At 35.4% G+C, this 18929-nt stretch overlaps 1 protein-coding gene across 7 annotated transcripts in view; it reads left to right on the forward strand.

The window, feature by feature from the left end:
• Atm (ATM serine/threonine kinase) overlaps nucleotides 1-18929 on the forward strand; it is a 153612-nt gene that overhangs the window by 84409 nt on the left and 50274 nt on the right. For 6 of the 7 annotated variants that reach the window (XM_071616672.1, XM_027930673.2, XM_071616673.1 and 3 more), the window contains exons 35-37: nucleotides 6672-6813; nucleotides 9059-9235; nucleotides 16395-16572. In XM_071616672.1, coding sequence (XP_071472773.1) covers nucleotides 6672-6813; nucleotides 9059-9235; nucleotides 16395-16572 — 497 coding nt within the window. Of the gene's footprint in view, nucleotides 1-493; nucleotides 569-6671; nucleotides 6814-9058; nucleotides 9236-16394; nucleotides 16573-18929 lie in introns of those variants that run through there. The other variant, XM_071616677.1, reaches the window with a different exon arrangement.

An 18929-nucleotide genomic window follows, 5' to 3' on the forward strand; every position in this document is an offset into this window, starting at 1 on the left:
TTGGTTTTGTATATCTCCAGGATCTCTCCTTTGTGATGGGAGACTATGTCTAGAGATGTTGGGTTTTATTGTACTTTAAAGCAAATTCATTCGTTTCATAAAAGGCATATGGATTCTGATGGCATATAGCAATCTGTGGTTTGGTCTTAGGACTTTATGTTTAGGTCGGGTGATGTGATGGTATGAAGGTTAGAATATCTTAGCTACCTTGGAAGATTGTTCTACTGAAGGGGGATATTAACAGGAGAATGGACCAGAGTATTTTGGGGAAGCTAGGGACTTGGGCGCACTATAGACCGCCTCGGAACATTCATCTATATGCATTTAGTAAATTACACGTAATAGAAGTCGTAATGCTTGGGAGGAAAGGTAGGGGAAGGGGAAGGAAGAAGTCACTAAGGAGAACGAGAAAAAGAAATATAGGTAGAAGAAAAGAAAAGAGAAAAAAAGGATAAGTGCAGTCTTAGAGTTCTATTTTCTTCTCTTCCAGTAGATGGAGCTGTGCACTCCGGGCCAAGCTTCTGCCCTCAATACGCCAGAAACAATCCCTGTGACGTGGCTCCTCTTACCCAACTGGGCGCCTCACCAATCCTGGTAGCCCAGGGCCGTTCCTCGTCTCCAACGCGCCCCTTCCCCCAGCTTCTCCTGCCATCCAGGGCCCCACTTAGCAGTGCCGTTCTCCACAGAACTAGTTATACTCCGGGCCTGCAGTCCCCTGGGTACCCTGTTCTCTTGAACCACTGGACACTCTCTCTGTTTGCCATTCACCCAGTCTCCAAGGTTGTGGATTGCGGGGTCTGGGGGTTGTCAGCTTGTTTTGTGTGATTCCCTCCAGTAGCCACGCCCTTGGAAGCCGGCGAAAAAGGACTGGGCTGTCGCCACTGGTTGGAGAGGGAGTTGGAGGTCAGGTGCCCCTCCTGATTCCCTGGGCTCCTATAATCACACTTACAGAGAGCTGGGGAGAGATTTTTTTAGATTTCCCAGCTGTATGGAGAGGTAGGGCTGAGGGTCACACACCTGTGGTCACTGATTTCACTGCTGAGCTATCCCATCCGCCAAACTCTGATGACGTCAGTTCTCTGCTATGGTGGACACTGGTCTCCTTGCCAAGGTGTCTGATGGAAAGGGTGGGTCTGGTCTGTCTTTCCTAAATCCCTACCTCAGATCTCAGTCCACTTTCCCATGGAGGCTCGGTTGGCACCTCCTCAAAAGATCTGAAGTTTTGTTTCTCTACACCTCTCGAGGGTCTCTGTAGCGCTGAGTCACTGTGGGTCCCCACTGAGTAAGTGTCAGTTTTCCAATCAACCAGCCAGTATCTCCTCGTGCGGGGTAGCCTGGATTCACCTGCGCCCGAGCTTGCTGTGGCCTCTGAGAAGCTCAAACTCCTCGCTTAGGTTTCATCTCAGCCCAACTTTGCTGGACATTCCTGAACAGACAGCATCCAGTCGTTCTGAAGTCTCTCTGCCAGCATAGCTGAGGAGGTCACGGGAGTGTTCCCTCCGCACCTGCCGCCATATTCTCTCTCTACAACTAAAAAATATTAAAAAAAGAAATGCATTTGATTTATGTGTATTGATTTTTATATAGAATTTTTATATAGAATGCATTTATTCTATATGTTTTCTGGTGGAATTTTTTGGATCCTGTGAATATAGAACCATGTCGTCAGCAAATAATGATAGTTTGAGCTTTTCTTTTCCTATTCATATTCCTTTAATTTCTTCTGTCTGTCTGATTGCTTTGGCTAGAGTTTCAAGGACTATGTTAAATAGATGTAGTGAAAGAGGGTGTCCCTGTTGTGGTCCAGTTTTTGGAAGGAATGCTTCCAATTTTTGTCCACTTAGAATGATGTTGGCTGTGGGCTTAGCACAATGTAGAGGTGTGTTCCTACTATCCCTACTTTTCCTGGTGTTTTGAACATGAAAGGGTACTGTATTTTGTCAAATGCTTTTTCTGCATCTATTGAGATGATCACATGATTCTTATCTAAGTCTGCTGATTTGATGAATTAATTTTATTGATTTCCGTATGTAGATCCAATTCTGCATTCCTGGAATTAACCCCACTTGATCATGCTGAGTTGTTTTTTTTTTTTTTTTAAATATGTTTTTGTATGTGATTTTTTTCAGAATTTTATTGAGAATTTTTGTATATGTGTTCATCAGGGATATTGTTCTGATGTTTCCTTCCTTAATGTGTGCTTTGTTTGGTGTTGGCATCATGGTGATACCAGCCTCGTAGAATGAATTTGGAAGGGTTCCCTCCTTTTCTACTTCATGGAATAATTTGAGGAGTATTGGTATTAATTCTTCTTTAAAGGTCTTGTAGAATTTGGCTGAGAATCCATCTGGTCCTGGACTTTCCTTGGTTGATAGGCTTTGGATGGTATCTTCTATTTCATTGCTTGAAATTGATCTGTTTAAATTGTGTATATCTTCCTGATTCAGATTGGGTAGATCATATATCTATAGAAATTTGTCAATGTCTTTGAGATTTTCTATTTTACTGGTGTATAAATTTTCAAAGTATTTTCTAATTATATTCTGTATTTCAATAGTGTCTGTTATGATATTTCCTTTTTCATCACGAATTTTAGTAATTTGAGTTTTCTCCTTCTTTCCATTAGAGTGGCTAAAGTTTTATCGATTTTATTTATTTTTTCAAAGAACCAATTTTTTATTTTGTCAGTTTTTTGGATTGTTTCTTTTGTTTCAATTTCTTTGCTTTCATCTCTGATTTTGATTATTTCGTGTCTTCTAATGACTTTATTGTTGATTTGTTCTTCTTTTTCCAGGGCTTTGAGATATAATGTCAGATCATTTATTCATTTACTTTCAATTGTTTTAATGAATGATCTTAATGCAATGAACTTCCTCTTAGCTGCCTTCATAGTGCCTTCATAGTGTCTCCTGCTGTTGGAATAGCTTCTATTTTTTATTTTATCATTGATTTCTAATTTTATTCCGTTAAGATCGGATAGAATGCAGGGTAGTATGTCCGTGTTTTTGTATTTGTTAAGACTTGCTTTGTGGCATAACATTTGGTCTGTTTTGGAGAAGGACTCATGTGCTGCTGAGAAAAAAGTATATTCACTTGTTCAAGGATGAAATATTCTGTATATATTTCTAAATTATTGATTGTATTATTTAGTCTAAATTATTGATTGTATTATTTAGTTCTATAGTTTATTTGTTTGTAAAATCTATCCAATGGTTAGAGAGGTGTGTTAAAGTCACCAGTATTATTGTGTTGTGTTCTTTTTAATTCTTGAAATTGAGAAGTTTTTGTTTCATATATGTAGGTGCTTCATTGTTTGGGACATAAATATTTACAATTGTTATGTCTTATTGATATATGATTCCCTTAAGCAGTATGAAATGTCCTTCTTTATCCCTTCTGACAAATTTGCTTTGAAGTCCACTTTATCTGATATGAGGTTGTAAACCGCTGCTTGTTTACACAGTCCATGTGAGTTGTAGGGCTTTTCCTATCCTTTTACCTTCAGTCTGTGGATGTATTTTCCTATGAGATGAGTTTCTTGAAGGCAGCATATGTTGGATCTTTGTTATTCAAATATGCCCTTCTGTGTCTTTTTATTAATGTGTTTAGGCCATTAATATGCCAGGTTATTGAAATATGGCTTGTATTTCCGGTCATTTTGGTTTATTTTTGGTTTTTTAACTTGACTTGGTTTCTCCTTTGATTGGCTTTTCCTTTAGTGTAGTTTCTCTCTTTGCTGATTTTTATTGTTGTTTTTTATTTCCTCTTCACAGAATATTTTACTGAGAATGTTCTGCAGTGCAGGCTTTCTCATTATGAATTCTTTCAACTTTTGTTTATCATGGAAGGTTTTTATTTCATCATCAAATCTGAAGCTTAATTTTGCTGGATATAAGATTCTTGATTGGCATTCATTACCTTTCAGAGCTTGATATATGTTGTTCCAGGGTCTGGATTGAGAAATCTGCTGAGATCTGAATTGGTTTCCCCCGTATAAGTAATCTGAAATTTTTCTCCTGTGGCTTTTAAAATTCTATCCTTATTCTGTATGCCAGGCATTTTCATTATAATGTGCCTCAGTGTGGATCTGTTGTAATTTTGTACATTTGATGTAAGCCTCTTGCATTTGATTTTCCATTTTATTCTTCGGGTTTGGGAATTTTTCTGATATTATTTTATTGAAAAGATTGTGCATTCCTTTGGTTTGTATCTCTGTGCCTTCCTCTATCCCAATACATCTTATATTTGGTCTTTTCATGTTATCCCATAATTCTAGGAGGTTCTGTTCATGGTTTCTGACCATCTTCACTGTGTGGTCAGTTTTGTTTTCAAGATTATATATTTTGTCTTCATTGTCTGATGTTCTGTCTTCACGTGACCTAGTCTGTTGGTGGTGCTTTCTATTGAATATTTAATTTGGTTTATTGTTTACTCCATTTCAAGAATTTGTTTAGTGTTTCTTTTAGAATCTCTCTTTCTTGAAGTAATCGTTTGCTACCTGTATTTGCTCTCTTATATCTTTATTGAAGTGATCCTTTGTTGCCTGTACTTGCTGTCTTATGTCTTTCATTAATTTGCGGATCATTTAAATTATGTACATTCTGAACTGCTTCTTTGACATTTCTTCTACTGTGCTATCAAAGGATTCTATTATTATATCATCTTGGTTTGTTTGGGGCACGTATATTCCCTTGTCTTTTCATGTTGTCCGTCTTTCTCTCCCTCTAGCAGTGGGGATCCAAGGTGTTAACAGTTTCTACCCTATAATCTTAGAGTGTCCCTGCAGGTTTTCTGTATCTTGCCTTTAAGGGGGAGATCAGTATCAACACCAAGCAATGCAAACATATGCAACCTTAAATCAAATAGTTCTGTTTAGATGATTACACATTTGTTGAATTAAACAGAAGTGATGTGTTCAGTTATTATCTGCAATATAAACAGTATATTTGCAAAAGGGTCTACCATTTCTACTTGTGGGCGGAGAGAGAAGGGAGGGTGTAGGGTGTGATGTTTATGAGATAGGAGGTGAGAATATAGATGTATTACATCAAGGAGGGGTGAGAGTGGAATCAAAAGAATTTTGCTGTTACCATAAAAGTGAAAAAGGTGACCCTGTGCAAGGCTCTCTCCTGCCTCTGCAACAAGATGGTATGTATTAGCATACCTAGCAGGGATACCTCTGGCGCAGGGGCTTTGTTGATGATCTTCCAGGTCCTGGCTGTTGTCCCTAGATGGAAGCAGCCATGTTCCCAGTTGGTGGCTGCAGTAGTGTTAAACGTGTAAGTACCTTGGTGTTGGGCTTCCAGGTTCCAGCTGGTTTCCCAAGATGTATGCCTCCCCAACTAAAGATGGTTGTGGCAGCAGCTCAGGTAACTCAAGATGGCGGTGGAGGTGTCTCAAGATAGAGGCTAGCACTTTCATAAATGAGGCTGAAAAGGCAGGCAATGCGATAGTGTTGGGCAGCCTGTTCAGGATTGTAGCACTATGGCCTGTGGTGCTGTGGAAAGCAGCTGTCTCCAGACCCTATCCAGTGTCCCAAGGTGGAAGTGGGCCAGGGGAGCCACTCCTTGGTAAATAGGGAACCACTGCGTAGTTCCCTATGGTCATGGACATTCCTTTGCAGAGGTGCAGCTCTGCAGGGCAGTCTTGGACCCTTAGTGTAGTTTAAATTTGCATTTCTATGATTGCCATGGATGTTGAACTTTTGTGTATTTGGTGGCCATTAGTGTTTCTCCTCTTGAAAAGTTTCTGATTACTTCTTTTGCCCACTTATTGATTGGGTTATCTGTTTTTCTGATGTTAAGTTCTTTTTAGTTTTGTATATTCTGAAAATTAATCCCCTGTCAGAGGTGTAGTTGGCCAAGTTTTTCTCCCATTTTATAAGGTCTCTCTTCATGCTCTTAATTGTTTCCTTTGCTGTGCACAAGTTTTTTAGCCCGATGTCATCCCATTTATTGATTCTTGGTTTTATTTCTTGGGCTTTGGGGGAGCTGCATTTATTTTAAACCAAGAAACCTAAAAGGAATTAAGTACTTATTTGATGATAAATTATCATTGCATCAGACTTAATCATCAGATTTTATGACATTTTTGTCATTTGTTATGTTTATAGTACTCTTGTATTACAGCCCTCATTTTCCTCATTTTTTGTTGTTTTTTTCCTCCTTTTTGTAAAAGAGAATGACCTTCACTTTTTTATTAGAGATTTTAGCTATCTTTACTTAATGATTCTCATCTAGATTTGGTCATAATCATTGTGTACGTACTACCACTTGTTTAATTTTTTTGTTTGTACTTATTTCTTACTTGGGATAAAACAACATTTTGCTTCATCATAAATTATTTATATCTCCAGGAAAAATTTGATTCAAATATTTTTTCCTTAGGTGAATCAGTATTTTATTATTCTTACTAAAGTTTTTTCGGATATGTTATTTCCAAGTATTTCTTATTTATGAATCCCTTGAATTTATGGTCATTATTTGAACATTATTATATTGAATGAAGAAAATTGCTATTACAGTGATTAGTAATTCAAGTTTACTGAAGGAATGTTAAAAATCCTTTGATATTTTTACTTGGATGTAGAATTCAATTTTTCATTTTTTTCAGTGGAGATTGTTTACATTCAAGATTAATAAGTGAACTACATGCGTTTTTGTGTTTTTCAGTGTCAGAGTTCGATCAGCTGCTGTTACCTGTTTGAAAAACATTTTAGCTACAAAGACTGGACATCGTTTCTGGGAGATTTATAAGACGAGAGCAGATCCCTTGCTCACCTATCTACAGCCTTTTAGAACATCAAGAAAAAAGGTCTCTGAAGTAATAAATTTTTATTGACTATCCACTATGTTTTGAGTATTAGTATTTTATTTGAATTATGCATGTCAACTTTCTTAAAATAGTAATATAATACCACATGGGTTTTCCTAGAATTAATTTAAACTGTACTTTTTGAGTCTAGGGGATTTGTCATTCTTTTTTATGACAGTGTGAGAAAACTGATATAGATAACCTAGGCATGTAATGGTTGAGTTGGGGATAGGGGAAATTATGAGTGACGTGCCTTTTTGTCTTAGCAATAGAAAACCTTTTTATTCCATAAACACTATTGATTCTCGAAAGCAAGCATTTATTTCCATAGGAAGTTAACATATCACAATCCCTAGTAGAATATAAGATAACCTCATAATCTTATAATAATAATATAATAAATCAATAATTTTAATATCCCTTTTCCCCTGTTGATATCATTACAAGGTTCTACTAAAAACACTCTGAAGGATATTTAAGAATCCTAAATGTTTCTTGTTTCTTTTTTTTAAAGTGATTCAGGAATATACAGTTGAATTTCTGCCAATTAAATTTCAGGGCATATACCCATCATTAAAGTAGTACTTTTAATGATTCATAATTTTGGTCATAGTAAAATTTACTAATAATAATAAGGCTTAATTAATGAAACTAGTGAAACAATCTGTAAAGCACTGTAATTTTTTATTTTGGGTGAGTTTTTTTGTTTTTTTTTTTTGCAAGACTTGACATTGAGCCTTGGAGCAGGCAACCACTGAGCTACATCCCCAGCCCTTTTAATTTTTTGAGACAGGGACTCATTAAGTTTCTCAAGTTGTCCTCATCACTGTTTATAGCAGCACAATTTACAGTAATGAAGCTATGGAAACAACCTAGGTGTTCTTCAGCCCATGAATGGATAAAGAAATATATTTTATGTGATGGTAAATGGATGGATCTGGAGATTATCAGGCTAAGTGAAATAAGCCAATCCCCAAAAACTTGGAAAGATTGAGTGTTTGCTCTGAAATGTAGAGGCTAACCAAAAATATGGGGGCTCTGTAGGTGTGGGGAGAAAGAGAAAGGGGAGTGGGAATCTCATCAAAATAGATGAATGGGGCTGGAGTTGTAGCTCAGTGATAGAGCGCTTGCCTAGCATGTGTGAGGCACTGGGTTCGATTCTCAGCACTGCATATAAATAAATAAACAAACAAACAAATAAATAAATAATAAAGCTCTATCAACACTAAAAATATATTTACAAACAAAGAGAGGAGATAAGTAGAGTAAATGAAGGGAATTGAAGGGGAGGAATGAAGGATGGGAAAAGGGAAGAATATTGGAATGAATCTGTCTGAACTATTGTATGTTCATACATGAATATAGCACAATGAATCCCAATATCAAATATATCTATAAGATACCAGTTTTTAAAAACTATAAAATTTGGGCCGAGGCTGTAGTTCAGTGGCAGAGCACTTGCCTAGTATGCATGAGCTACTGGGTTTGATCCTCAGCACCCCCATAAAAATAAATAAATAAATAAATAAATAAATAAATAAATAAAGGCATGCTGTCCATCTACAACTACAAAAAATAAAAATAAAATTTCAGAAAAATCAGTAGAGTAGAAAGGGAGGAGAAGAGGGGGAGAAAAGGAGTTTCTGGGACTGAATTAGAGCAAATTACATTCCATGTTTTTGTGATTATGTCAAAATGTATCCTAACATTTTATATAACTTAAAAGAATCAATTAAAAGTTTTTTTATAAAGAATAGCAGAAAAGTTCCTGTTCCCCTAAAGCATGTTGGATTGTAGTAGAAAGCAGCACATCTGCCCTGAACAGACTTAGCAACAGGAATGAAGACAACTCAGAGGATACTTTGTGAACTGCTGACAAAGTTAAATAGAAAAATGATTTTGAAAAATCTCATTTTATTTGAAATCAATTTTAAAGGGTAGAGTTGGACCGGCGTTTGTACATGAGACAGATGAAGCAGAAAACTGGTGATATATATAAGATATGCTGATAGTGATAGCTGACTGTAGAGCCCATGTTTTCTTGCTGTCTAGACCAGTCATTTTTCACCATTCCACTCTTCCTCTCATATAAATTCATTTTAATTTAAAAAGGTAACTATTGCCTCTGGATTTAGTTTTAAGTATATTTAGTTTTATTTGGAAACAGATTTATATCTAGATAGTCATTTTACACAGGAAAGGTAAAATAATTTTCTGATTCTCTTATTTGTACTTTGTGATCTAGTTTTTAGAAGTACCCAGTCTTGATAAAGAAAACCCTTTTGAACGCCTGGATGATCCAAGTCTTTGGATTCCTCAAAGTGAAAATCATGACATTTGGATAAAGACATTGACTTGTGCTTTTTTGGACAGTGGAGGCTCAAAAAGTGAAGTTCTTCAATTATTAAAGCCAATGTGTGAAGTAAGAAGATTAATTAATCTAATGGAATTCCTTTGTTTTTTCTTTGCTTTTCTCATTCTCCTTGACTTCTATGTACACAATCATGGCTGTGCAGCTAAAAGAGTATTCTGGTATTGCGTATCATCTCCAATTGTCTTCATGCAGTATCACCCACATTTAGCTGCTGAAAATTGATTAAATTAGGCATCTTTGGTCCTAACACTACAATAAGTTTCAGGTTTTCAGTGACAACACACTAGATGAGTTCTAAAAGGTGCCCTGAGCAATTTGTTACTAATTATAATTTAAATATTAATGATGGTAATTTATTTATATTAACCAAAAGTCAACTCTTAACTTTGTTTACTTCTGTTAAAGTCAGTGTCATTTACTCTCTCTAATATGCTTTCTTGAGTGAATGAAGGGTAAGGACAATAGTTAGAATTGCTTTTTTTTTTTTTTTCCAATTCATTATAGTAAAGAGTACACTTATGTACCACATCAAACAACAAGTTCATAGTCTCCATAGGGCTGAGGATGTGTGGTAGAGTCTGTGATTGACATGTGCAAGGTCCTTGTTTCAATCCCTAACACCAAAATAATTTTTTAAAAGAGGTTTTTTGTTTGTTTTGGGTGCTGGGCGTTGAATCCAGGGGCACTTTTCCACTGAACTACATTACCATCCCTTTTTATTTTATATTCTGAGATGCAGTCTTGTTGAGTTCCTCAGCTGGCCTCAAACTTGTGATCCTCCTGCCTAAGCCTCTTGAGTTGCAGGAATTAGAGGCATGCTCAACACACTCTGCTTTTACAGAATTTTAAAATCAAATATGTAATTCAAAACACAATAATGACTGTAAGACCTAGAGGTTAACTCAACTTACAGTACTATCAAACATGATTTAACAGAAATATGAGAACAAATTATCTGGCTAAGGTAAGTATTTACCAATTAAAATTTATCAGTAGAGGAATCATTTGGTAAAGCACCTATGTTGAAAGAAGTGTAAAAACAGTCCTTTTTTGGGTGCCGTGGCACATGCCCATAATCCCAGCAGCTCAGGAGGCTGAGATAGGAGAATTGAGAGTTCAGAGCCCGCCTCAGCAAAAGTGAGGTGCTAAGCAACTCAATGAGACCCTGTCTCTAAATAAAATACAAAATAGGGCTGGGGATGTGGCTAAGTGGTGGAGTGCCCCTGGGTTCAATCCCCAGTACCCCCCCGCCAAAAAAAGCAGTTCTTATTTTCTACTGAGAAAATAGAGTAGTGAATAAATCATCACCTTTTCTGTAATACTACAGTATACTCAGAACAGTTCATCAGAGTGGTACCCATGGCATGCATGTAACTTTTTTCTCATTAGTAAACAAAACTAAGATTTTTATGACATTTTGACTTTGAGCCAAGACACGAACTATTTCCTACTACCTTAAATTTATAGTTCCAAAATTGGCTTTTGGAATTGTCTTTACTTAAAAGGGAAAAAATGTACCATTGGTAATCTACAATGTGTCTTTTATGTGGAATTGATTTTTTAAATTAATTATTTTATTTATGTATGACAGTGGAATGCATTACAATTCTTTTTTTTTTTTTTTTAATAAAGAAAAGTGTTCAGATTTATTTGGAAATTCACAGTTTCTAATGGCACCACAGCTCCGTAGTTACAAACTGAAAGTCCTCTTTCCACAACAGATGGTGTGACTTCCCATTCTGCCTCTGTTCTCATCTGGACCTTTTTTTCAAGGGCTTCTATACAATCTGGCCCTCTTGCTCTGAATGGCTAATTGTGCAGACTGAACAAAAACAATTTAATCTCCTAAAACATACTGTTAACCTAAAGCAGCAACTTAAAGAAACAAAAAAAGGCTTTAAATAAGTCACATTACAAACAATACCCCAAGAAAGGTATCAAACAAGTTTAAAAACAATTATTACTAACAGTGCTCAATAAGTTATAACTTAAATCTCAATTCTCTCCCTTTTAAAAAGAAACGTGTTCCACTTTCACTCGTTACTATACAGGAACACACTGTGAAATCACTTTATTCAAATACAGTCAGTGCCAAATATTTTTTTAAAGAAAAAAACACAAATGAAGACAAACATTGACGTAACACATACATATCTCTGCACTCTGGTCAATACAAAGAAAATATCAAGGAATCACAATCCTCCAGACTTGACCAGCCAGACCTGTGGGACAAACCCACTGGCAGCTCTGTGTGGGTGCATGGAAATGTGCACAGTGACCATGTCTTAATGCACTTGAATTCAGCTGCCAAATCTGCAGTTTATTATATATTTGTACAAATGGAAAACAGTGATGTGAAAGTTTGGAAGATTAGTGTTATTGTAATATATCTAATGAAATGTTCACAGGTAGCTGTTTTTAAAGGCAAATTTATAAAAAAATTTGCAAATACTAGTCATTTGCATGAAAAGAACTTGTTGCTTTTCTCCCCCCCCCCCCCCCCCGCTCATTGAGTTAGTAACTGTGGAAAAAGTAATCCAGTCCAAATAAGATAAATGAAAATAACGTCAAGAGCATCACTATTTACCTAAAAGAACAGACTTAAAAGTTCCAGCAAGGGTTTATTTCCAGTGAGTTTGCACAACAGACCTAGCTGGCAAGTCTTTAGGCTCTTCACACTGTCTGACCCACACTGCTGAGCTTCAGGCACAGACCACCCCAAAACCTTGTAGTGTTTGCAGCTTCAAAAACCTAAAAAGTTGTAAAAGAAATCAAATGACTGAAAAAGTTCTCCCTCCTCTTCCAGTAGCATTATAAATAGACAAAAGGCACATAAATAGGGGAAGGTGCAAGATACAATTCTTATTACACATATACAGCACAATTTTTCATATCTCTGGTTGTATACAAAGTATATTCACACCAATTCATGTCTTCACACATGTACTTTGGATAATAACGTCCATCACATTCCACCATCATTTCTAACCCCATGCCTCCTCCCTTCCCCTCCCACCCCTCTGCCCTATCTAGAGTTTATCTCTTCCATTTGTTGAGCCAACCTTGCATCCCTGGGATGAATCCCACTTGATCGTGGTGCATAATCTTTTTGATATGTTTTTGTATTCGATTTGCCAGAATTTTATTGAGAACTTTTGCATCTATGTTCATTAGATATATTGGTCTGAAGTTTTCTGTTTTTGATATGTCTTTGCCTAATTTTGGAATCAGGGTGATATTGGCCTCATAGAATGAGTTTGGAAGTACCACCTCTTTTTCTATTTCAATTGAAGAGTATTGGTATTAGTTCTTCTTTAAAAGTCTCGTAGAACTCGGCTGTGTATCAGTCCGGACCTGGGCTTTTCTTGGTTGGTAGACTTCTGATGGCATCTTCTATTTCATCGCTTGAAATTGATCTGTTTAGATTGTGTATATGATCTTGATTCAGTTTGGGAAAATCATATGACTAAAAATTTGTCGATGCCTTCAATATTTTCTATTTTATTGGAATACAAGTTTTCTAAATAATTTCTAATTATCTTCTGTAGTGTCTGTTGTGATATTTCCTTTTTCATCATGTATGTTAGTAATTTGAGTTTTCTCGTTCTCTTTGTTAGCATGGCTAAGGGTCTGTCAATTTTATTTATTTTTTCAAAGAACCTTTTGTTCTGCCAATTTTTTCAATTGTTTCTTTTGTTTCAGTGTCATTGATTTCAGTTCTGATTTTAATTATTTTCTGCTTTTGGTGTAATTTGTTCTTTTTCTAGGGCTTTGAGATGTAATTCATTTATTTGTTGACTTTTTCTTCTTTTAAGGAATGAACTCTATGCAATGAACTTTCCTCTTAGAACTATTTTCATAGTGTCCCAGAGATTTCTATATGTTGTATCTGTGTTCTCATTCACCTCTAAACATTTTTTAATCTCCTCCTTGATGTCTTCTGCAATCCGTTGTTCATTCAATAGCATATTATTTAGTCTCCAGGTGTTGGAATAGCTTTTATTTCTTATTTTGTCATTGATTTCTGATTTCATTCCATTATGATCTGATAGAATGTAGGGTAGTATCTCTACTTTTTTATATTTACTAAGAGTTGCTTTGTGGCATAATTATGTGGTCTATTTTAGAATAGGATCCATGTGCTGCTGAGTAAAAAGTCTATTCTCTCATGGAAGGATGAAATATTCTATATGAGTCAGTTAAGTCTTAAGTTATTGATTGTATTATTGAGGTCTAGTTTTTTTGTTCAGTTTTTGTTTGGAAGATCTATCTAGTGATGAAAGATCTATCTAGTGTATTAAAGTCACCCAAAATTATTGTGTTGTGGTCTATTTTGACTCTTGAACTTGAGAAGAGTTTGTTTAATGAACATAGATGCTCCATTGTTTAGGGCATATATATTTATAATTGTTAAGTCTTGTTGGTTTACGGGTCTCTTGAGCAGTGTGTAGTGTCCTTCTTTATTCTTTTTGATTGACTTTAGTTTTAAGTCTATTTTATTTGTTATGAAGATAGAAACCCCTGCTTGCTTCCACAGCCCATGTGAGTAGTATGATTTTTCCCAATCCTTCATCTTCGGTCTTTGGATGTCTTTTCCTATCAGATGAGTCTCTTAGAGGCAGCATATTGTTGGGTCTTTTTTTAAAAAAAAAATCCAATCTGCCAGTCTGTGTCTTTTGATTGGTGAGTTTAGGCCATTAACACTCAGGGTTATTATTGAGACATGATCTGTATTCTCAGCCATTTTTGTTTATTTTTGGTATTTAATGTGACTTGGTGTCTCCTCTGATTATATTTTCCTTTAGTGTAATACCTCCCTCTGCTGATTTTCGTCTTTTTTTTTTTCATTTCCTCCTCTTGGAATATTTTGCTGAGGATGTTCTATAGTGCAGGCTTTCTAGTTGTAAATTTTTAACTTTTGTTTATCATGGTAAGTTTTTATTTCATCATCAAATCTAAAGCTTAGCTTTGCTGGATATAAGATTCTTGATTGGCATCTATTTTCTTTCAGAGCTTGGTATATGTTGTTCCATGATTTCCTGGCTTTGAGGGTCTGGGTTGAAAAATCTGCTGAGATACTAATTGGTCTTCCCCTATATGTGATCTGATTCCTCTCTCTCGCAGCTTTTAAGATTTTATCCTTATTCTGTCTGCTAGGCATTTTCATTATAATGTGCTTGGTGTAGATCTGTTGTAATTTTGTACATTTGGTGTTCTGTAAGCCTCTTGTATTTGGTTTTCCAGTTTATTTTTCACGCTTGGGAAATATTCTGCTATTATCTCATTAAAGAGATTGTACATAGTTTTGGTTTGAAACTCTGTGCCTTCCTCTATCCCAATAACTCTTAGAGTTGGTCTTTTGATGCTGTCTTATAATTCTTGGATGTTTTCTTCATGGTTTCTTACTATCTTCACTGTGTGATCAACTTTATTTTCCAGATTGTATACTTTTTCTTCATTATCTGATGTTCTTTCTTCCAAGTTATCTAGTCTGTTAGTTATGTTTTCTATTGAATTTTTTATTTGGTTTATTGTATCCTTCATTTCAAGGATTTGTGACTTTTTTTTCAGTCTGTATCTCTTTTTTTTTTTTTTTTTAATAATTTTTATTGTTGGTTGTTCCTGTATCTCTTTCTTGACGTAATCTTTTGCTACCTGTATTTGCTCTCTTATCTCTTTGTTGGAGTGATAATTTTTGCCTGTATTTGCTCATTTAGGTCATTCTTCACTTGATCTTAGCCAAAAGGCCGAGAAGCGATTAGGTCATTCTTTAATTCACAGATTATTTTAACTATGAGCCTTCTGAACTCTTTCTCTGACATTTCATCAACTTCGCTGTCCATGGGTTCTGTTATTACAGTATCCTGATTTGTTTGGGGCACTTTCTTCCCTTGTTTTTCATGTTGTCCATGTGTCTTCCTTTCTTGCAGCATGGGTCTGAGATATTACAGTTTCTTCCCTATATTCTTGTAGTATCTGTGCAGATTGTACCTCACCTTGATGTTGGGCTTCCCAGACCCTTCTGGTGTCCCTCAATGTATGCTACTGCAACTAAAGGTGGTGGCAGCAATAGCCAAGGTAACTTGAAATAGTAGTTGAGGTGCCCCAAGACGGAAGCAATGTCACAGAGATGGGGCTGAAGGGTAGGCCTCACACTCTCTTTGGGATATCTGCTCTGAGATGCAGCTGCTTCTAGGCCCTGTCTGTTATCAAAAAGTTAGGGGCTACTGTGTGGGGAAGGCTATGGCGATGACTATAGTGTCCCAACATGAAAATGGTTAGGCTTAGGCTCCCAGGTGGTGATGGTGGTGAGGGGCGAAGTTGGACCTACCCTGGACCTGGGTCCTGCACAAGTCATTGTGGGCCTGGGATCCTGTGGTAGTCTGCTGGTCGGAAGGGGTGGTCCTGTGCCAGAGGCTGGGCTCCAGTGGGTGCCTCCCGGGGGAGAGATGGACCCAGGACTCCTGTGAGCCTGGGTCCTGTGCAGACCTGTGTGGGTGGATCTGGGCCGTCAGGCTTGACCTGGAATGTGGTTAATAATAATAGCCGTTGAGTGTGGTGATTTATCTATATGATGTATGTGGAATGTGATGAATGCCAAAATAAAGGTTGGACACTTGTTTAATGTGCCACACACATTAAAGCGCTTTGCTCCATTCAGAAGTATACCACAAATACACAAATTTTATACCTAGAAATTGGGGTTTATTACAAATAAAAATTTATACTTTGACATGCTCTTCACTGAGTATAGAAAAATGCACAAAAATCATATTTTCAGCTTTTCTCTTGAAATTCTCATGCTCTTTCCCTCTTATATCAGAGAACTGCTTCTGTTATTAATAACACTTTCTAACTCTGAAATTACACTTAAAAATGTCATAATTTTGCTTATAAATTAATCCTCTTTCACTAATCTTCTGATCATGCTAATAGCCTAGACTAGAAATGAACAGTTGCAGTGTAACTAACATATATTTGATATAGATATACTAACTTAGTACTTTTAACACCACCTGGTCCATGTTTTTTATATTTTAATAACATGCTGAGTGCATTTAACATTTTGTAATGTATCCTTCCAGTATCTGAGTTAATGGTAGATTATCTTTTTAAAAATTTTTATAAGTCAGCAACAAGGAATGGAAATATTAAGTAGTGTGCTTCTCTTACTCAAAGTATTGAGTTGATGTTTTGTATGTTCTAGGTAAAAACTGACTTTTGTCAGATCGTGCTTCCTTGCTTGATTCATGATATTTTACTTCAAGACACAAATGAATCATGGAAAATTCTGCTTTCTACACATGTTCAAGCATTTTTCACCAACTCTTTCAGAAACCTCTCACAAACAAGTCGATCCACAACTCCTGCAAATTTGGATTCAGGTATTATGCTAACTTATTAATGTTTGTACTATTAACTTCTCAGCTCTAAAGTAAGATAGATTTATGGTTAAATAGCCTCAGATACTTTCTGGCTTCTTCCATAACTCTAAATTTGTTTCCTTAACTAGAGAATGGAGATAAAAGGTGTACAAATTTTCAACAAAACAATCTTTGTAAAGCACCCAGAATAATGCTTAATAATTAGTACTCCTTCTGAACATTTTAGATATTAATAATAGGGCAAATAATTAAACAATTGAGTGTGTCAGGTAACGTGCTTATCCCTGACAGTACAGATGTAAACAAGATGCTCCCTGTCCATTCTAGCAGTGGAAAAAGCACAAAAATGATCAAATATTTAGATATTATAATAGAGATATAATATAGAGGAATTTTCAGCTGTGGCCAATTGGATTTTAAAAAGTAGCCTTATTATAAAAATCATACATATTTACTATGGAAATTTTTTTAAAAAGTACTTATTCTGTAATTTAAGATAAAATACATTTAAGATTTTGTAATGTATCCTTCTAGTATCTTAAAGCAGAACTTTTATTTTATTTACTCTTATTATTTTATTACCCTTATTCCTTTCATGTTATGAAATGAGTATATCTGATGTTAAGAACTTAATAGTGGAAGAAATTCTGCTCGGGTTTGAGTATATGTAACACAAATATGCATAATTGAGGGATCATCATGAGTCAGTTTTTCAAACCTAAATTTTAAGAATGATAGAAAATTATAGATTTCCACTGTTGACTTCTATCTTTCAATATACTATCAGTGTATTTTATGAGTAAACATAAAATTAGTCACATACTTAAATTTATACTAAAAGACCCATATACTTCTAATAAAAGTAGATTTAATTAACTATCTTATGGCAACTAAATGGCTTTTCCCAACCTTACTGCTGGTCCTATACTTCAGTACAGGTTGTGATCACTCAGTTCTCTATTTTTCTATTTCTGTTTCTGCAGTCTTCATTTGACATGGCTCTGATGTCATTTAGACTCCATTTTGCTATGCTTTATCTTTTACGTAAATTCTTTTCAATTGACTAATAACAATTACAAATCTATTTTGATGAAACTGGAAGTCATTATGTTAAGTAAAATAAGTCAGGCTCAGACAATTACTGCATAATTTCACTTATATGTGCAATCTAAACAAGCAGATCTTACAGAAGTTAAGAGTAGAATGGTGGTTATTAGAAGCTGGGCTGAGTCAGGGGAGGGAGAGGTGGGGAAAAATGTGGATGCTAAGATACAGTTAGAAATGAGAAGTTCTGGTGTTCTACAACATAGATGACTATAGATAATGTACTGTATATTGCTTTTAAAAGCTAGAGGAACGAAATGTTTTCACCATAAAGAAATGTTAAATATTGGATATGCTAAATGATAAATGTTTACTTTGATTAAACATCATACAATGTCTTCACGTATTAAAACATCAAATTATATCTCATAAATAGGTATAGTTTTTTAAAAATATTTTTGTTTTAGTTGTAGATGGACACAATACCTTTATTTTATTTATTTATTTTTAATATGGTGCTGAGAATTAAACCCAGTGCCTCATACATGCTAGGCAAGTATTCTACCATTGAGCCACAACCCCAATTCCAAATAGGTACAATTTTATGTTTCAGTTATAAACAAAAAATAAATCTATTTGGAGAAATATAATGAACACAGACACAGTTGCCCATCCTGTGGCTCTAAATTATTCTTCAAAATAAAATAGAATATTTTATTTACTTGAATTTTCTTAGGGTTGTCAAAATGAAAATCCTAAAATAAAAACTCTTACTCAAGTCTTTATAAGCAATCTATATCCTATATTTAGTTGAGGGAATACAGATATAAGTGATCTACAGTCAAGAATAAGCCATTGGAAGTTTAAATATTAGGTAGTTAAAAGTACTATTAGAACAACTTTATTACATAGTTTAACTTAACGCTACAACTGTTCAAAAGTAAAATCATCTAGTTTTATCTGTATAGAGTGCCAATATTTTTATTTAAATAAAAAGTTAAACACCACATATAAAATTCTGTTATTGAGGGGGAAAGTAAATGTAGATTGCTATAAAATTTAAATTGTTACTCTTTCTGAAGTCTGTCTCATCCCTTCACCTCCTATGTACATCTCAAAGTCCACTGTCCAAAGATAATATGTGCATCTTATTCATCCCCTTTGCCTGTCTTCTTTTTTGTGTGTACCACTTCAATTAGTGACACTGGTTTTCCAGGCCAGAAACCTCTTAACATATCTCTCATCTTATTACCAAATCCTGCCTACTATTTGCATCCCTCTGTCACTGTCAGTCCTTATTGTTTTCTATCCTG

Source organism: Marmota flaviventris, chromosome 9 (genome assembly GCF_047511675.1).
Source record: "Marmota flaviventris isolate mMarFla1 chromosome 9, mMarFla1.hap1, whole genome shotgun sequence".
NCBI lineage: Eukaryota > Metazoa > Chordata > Mammalia > Rodentia > Sciuridae > Marmota > Marmota flaviventris.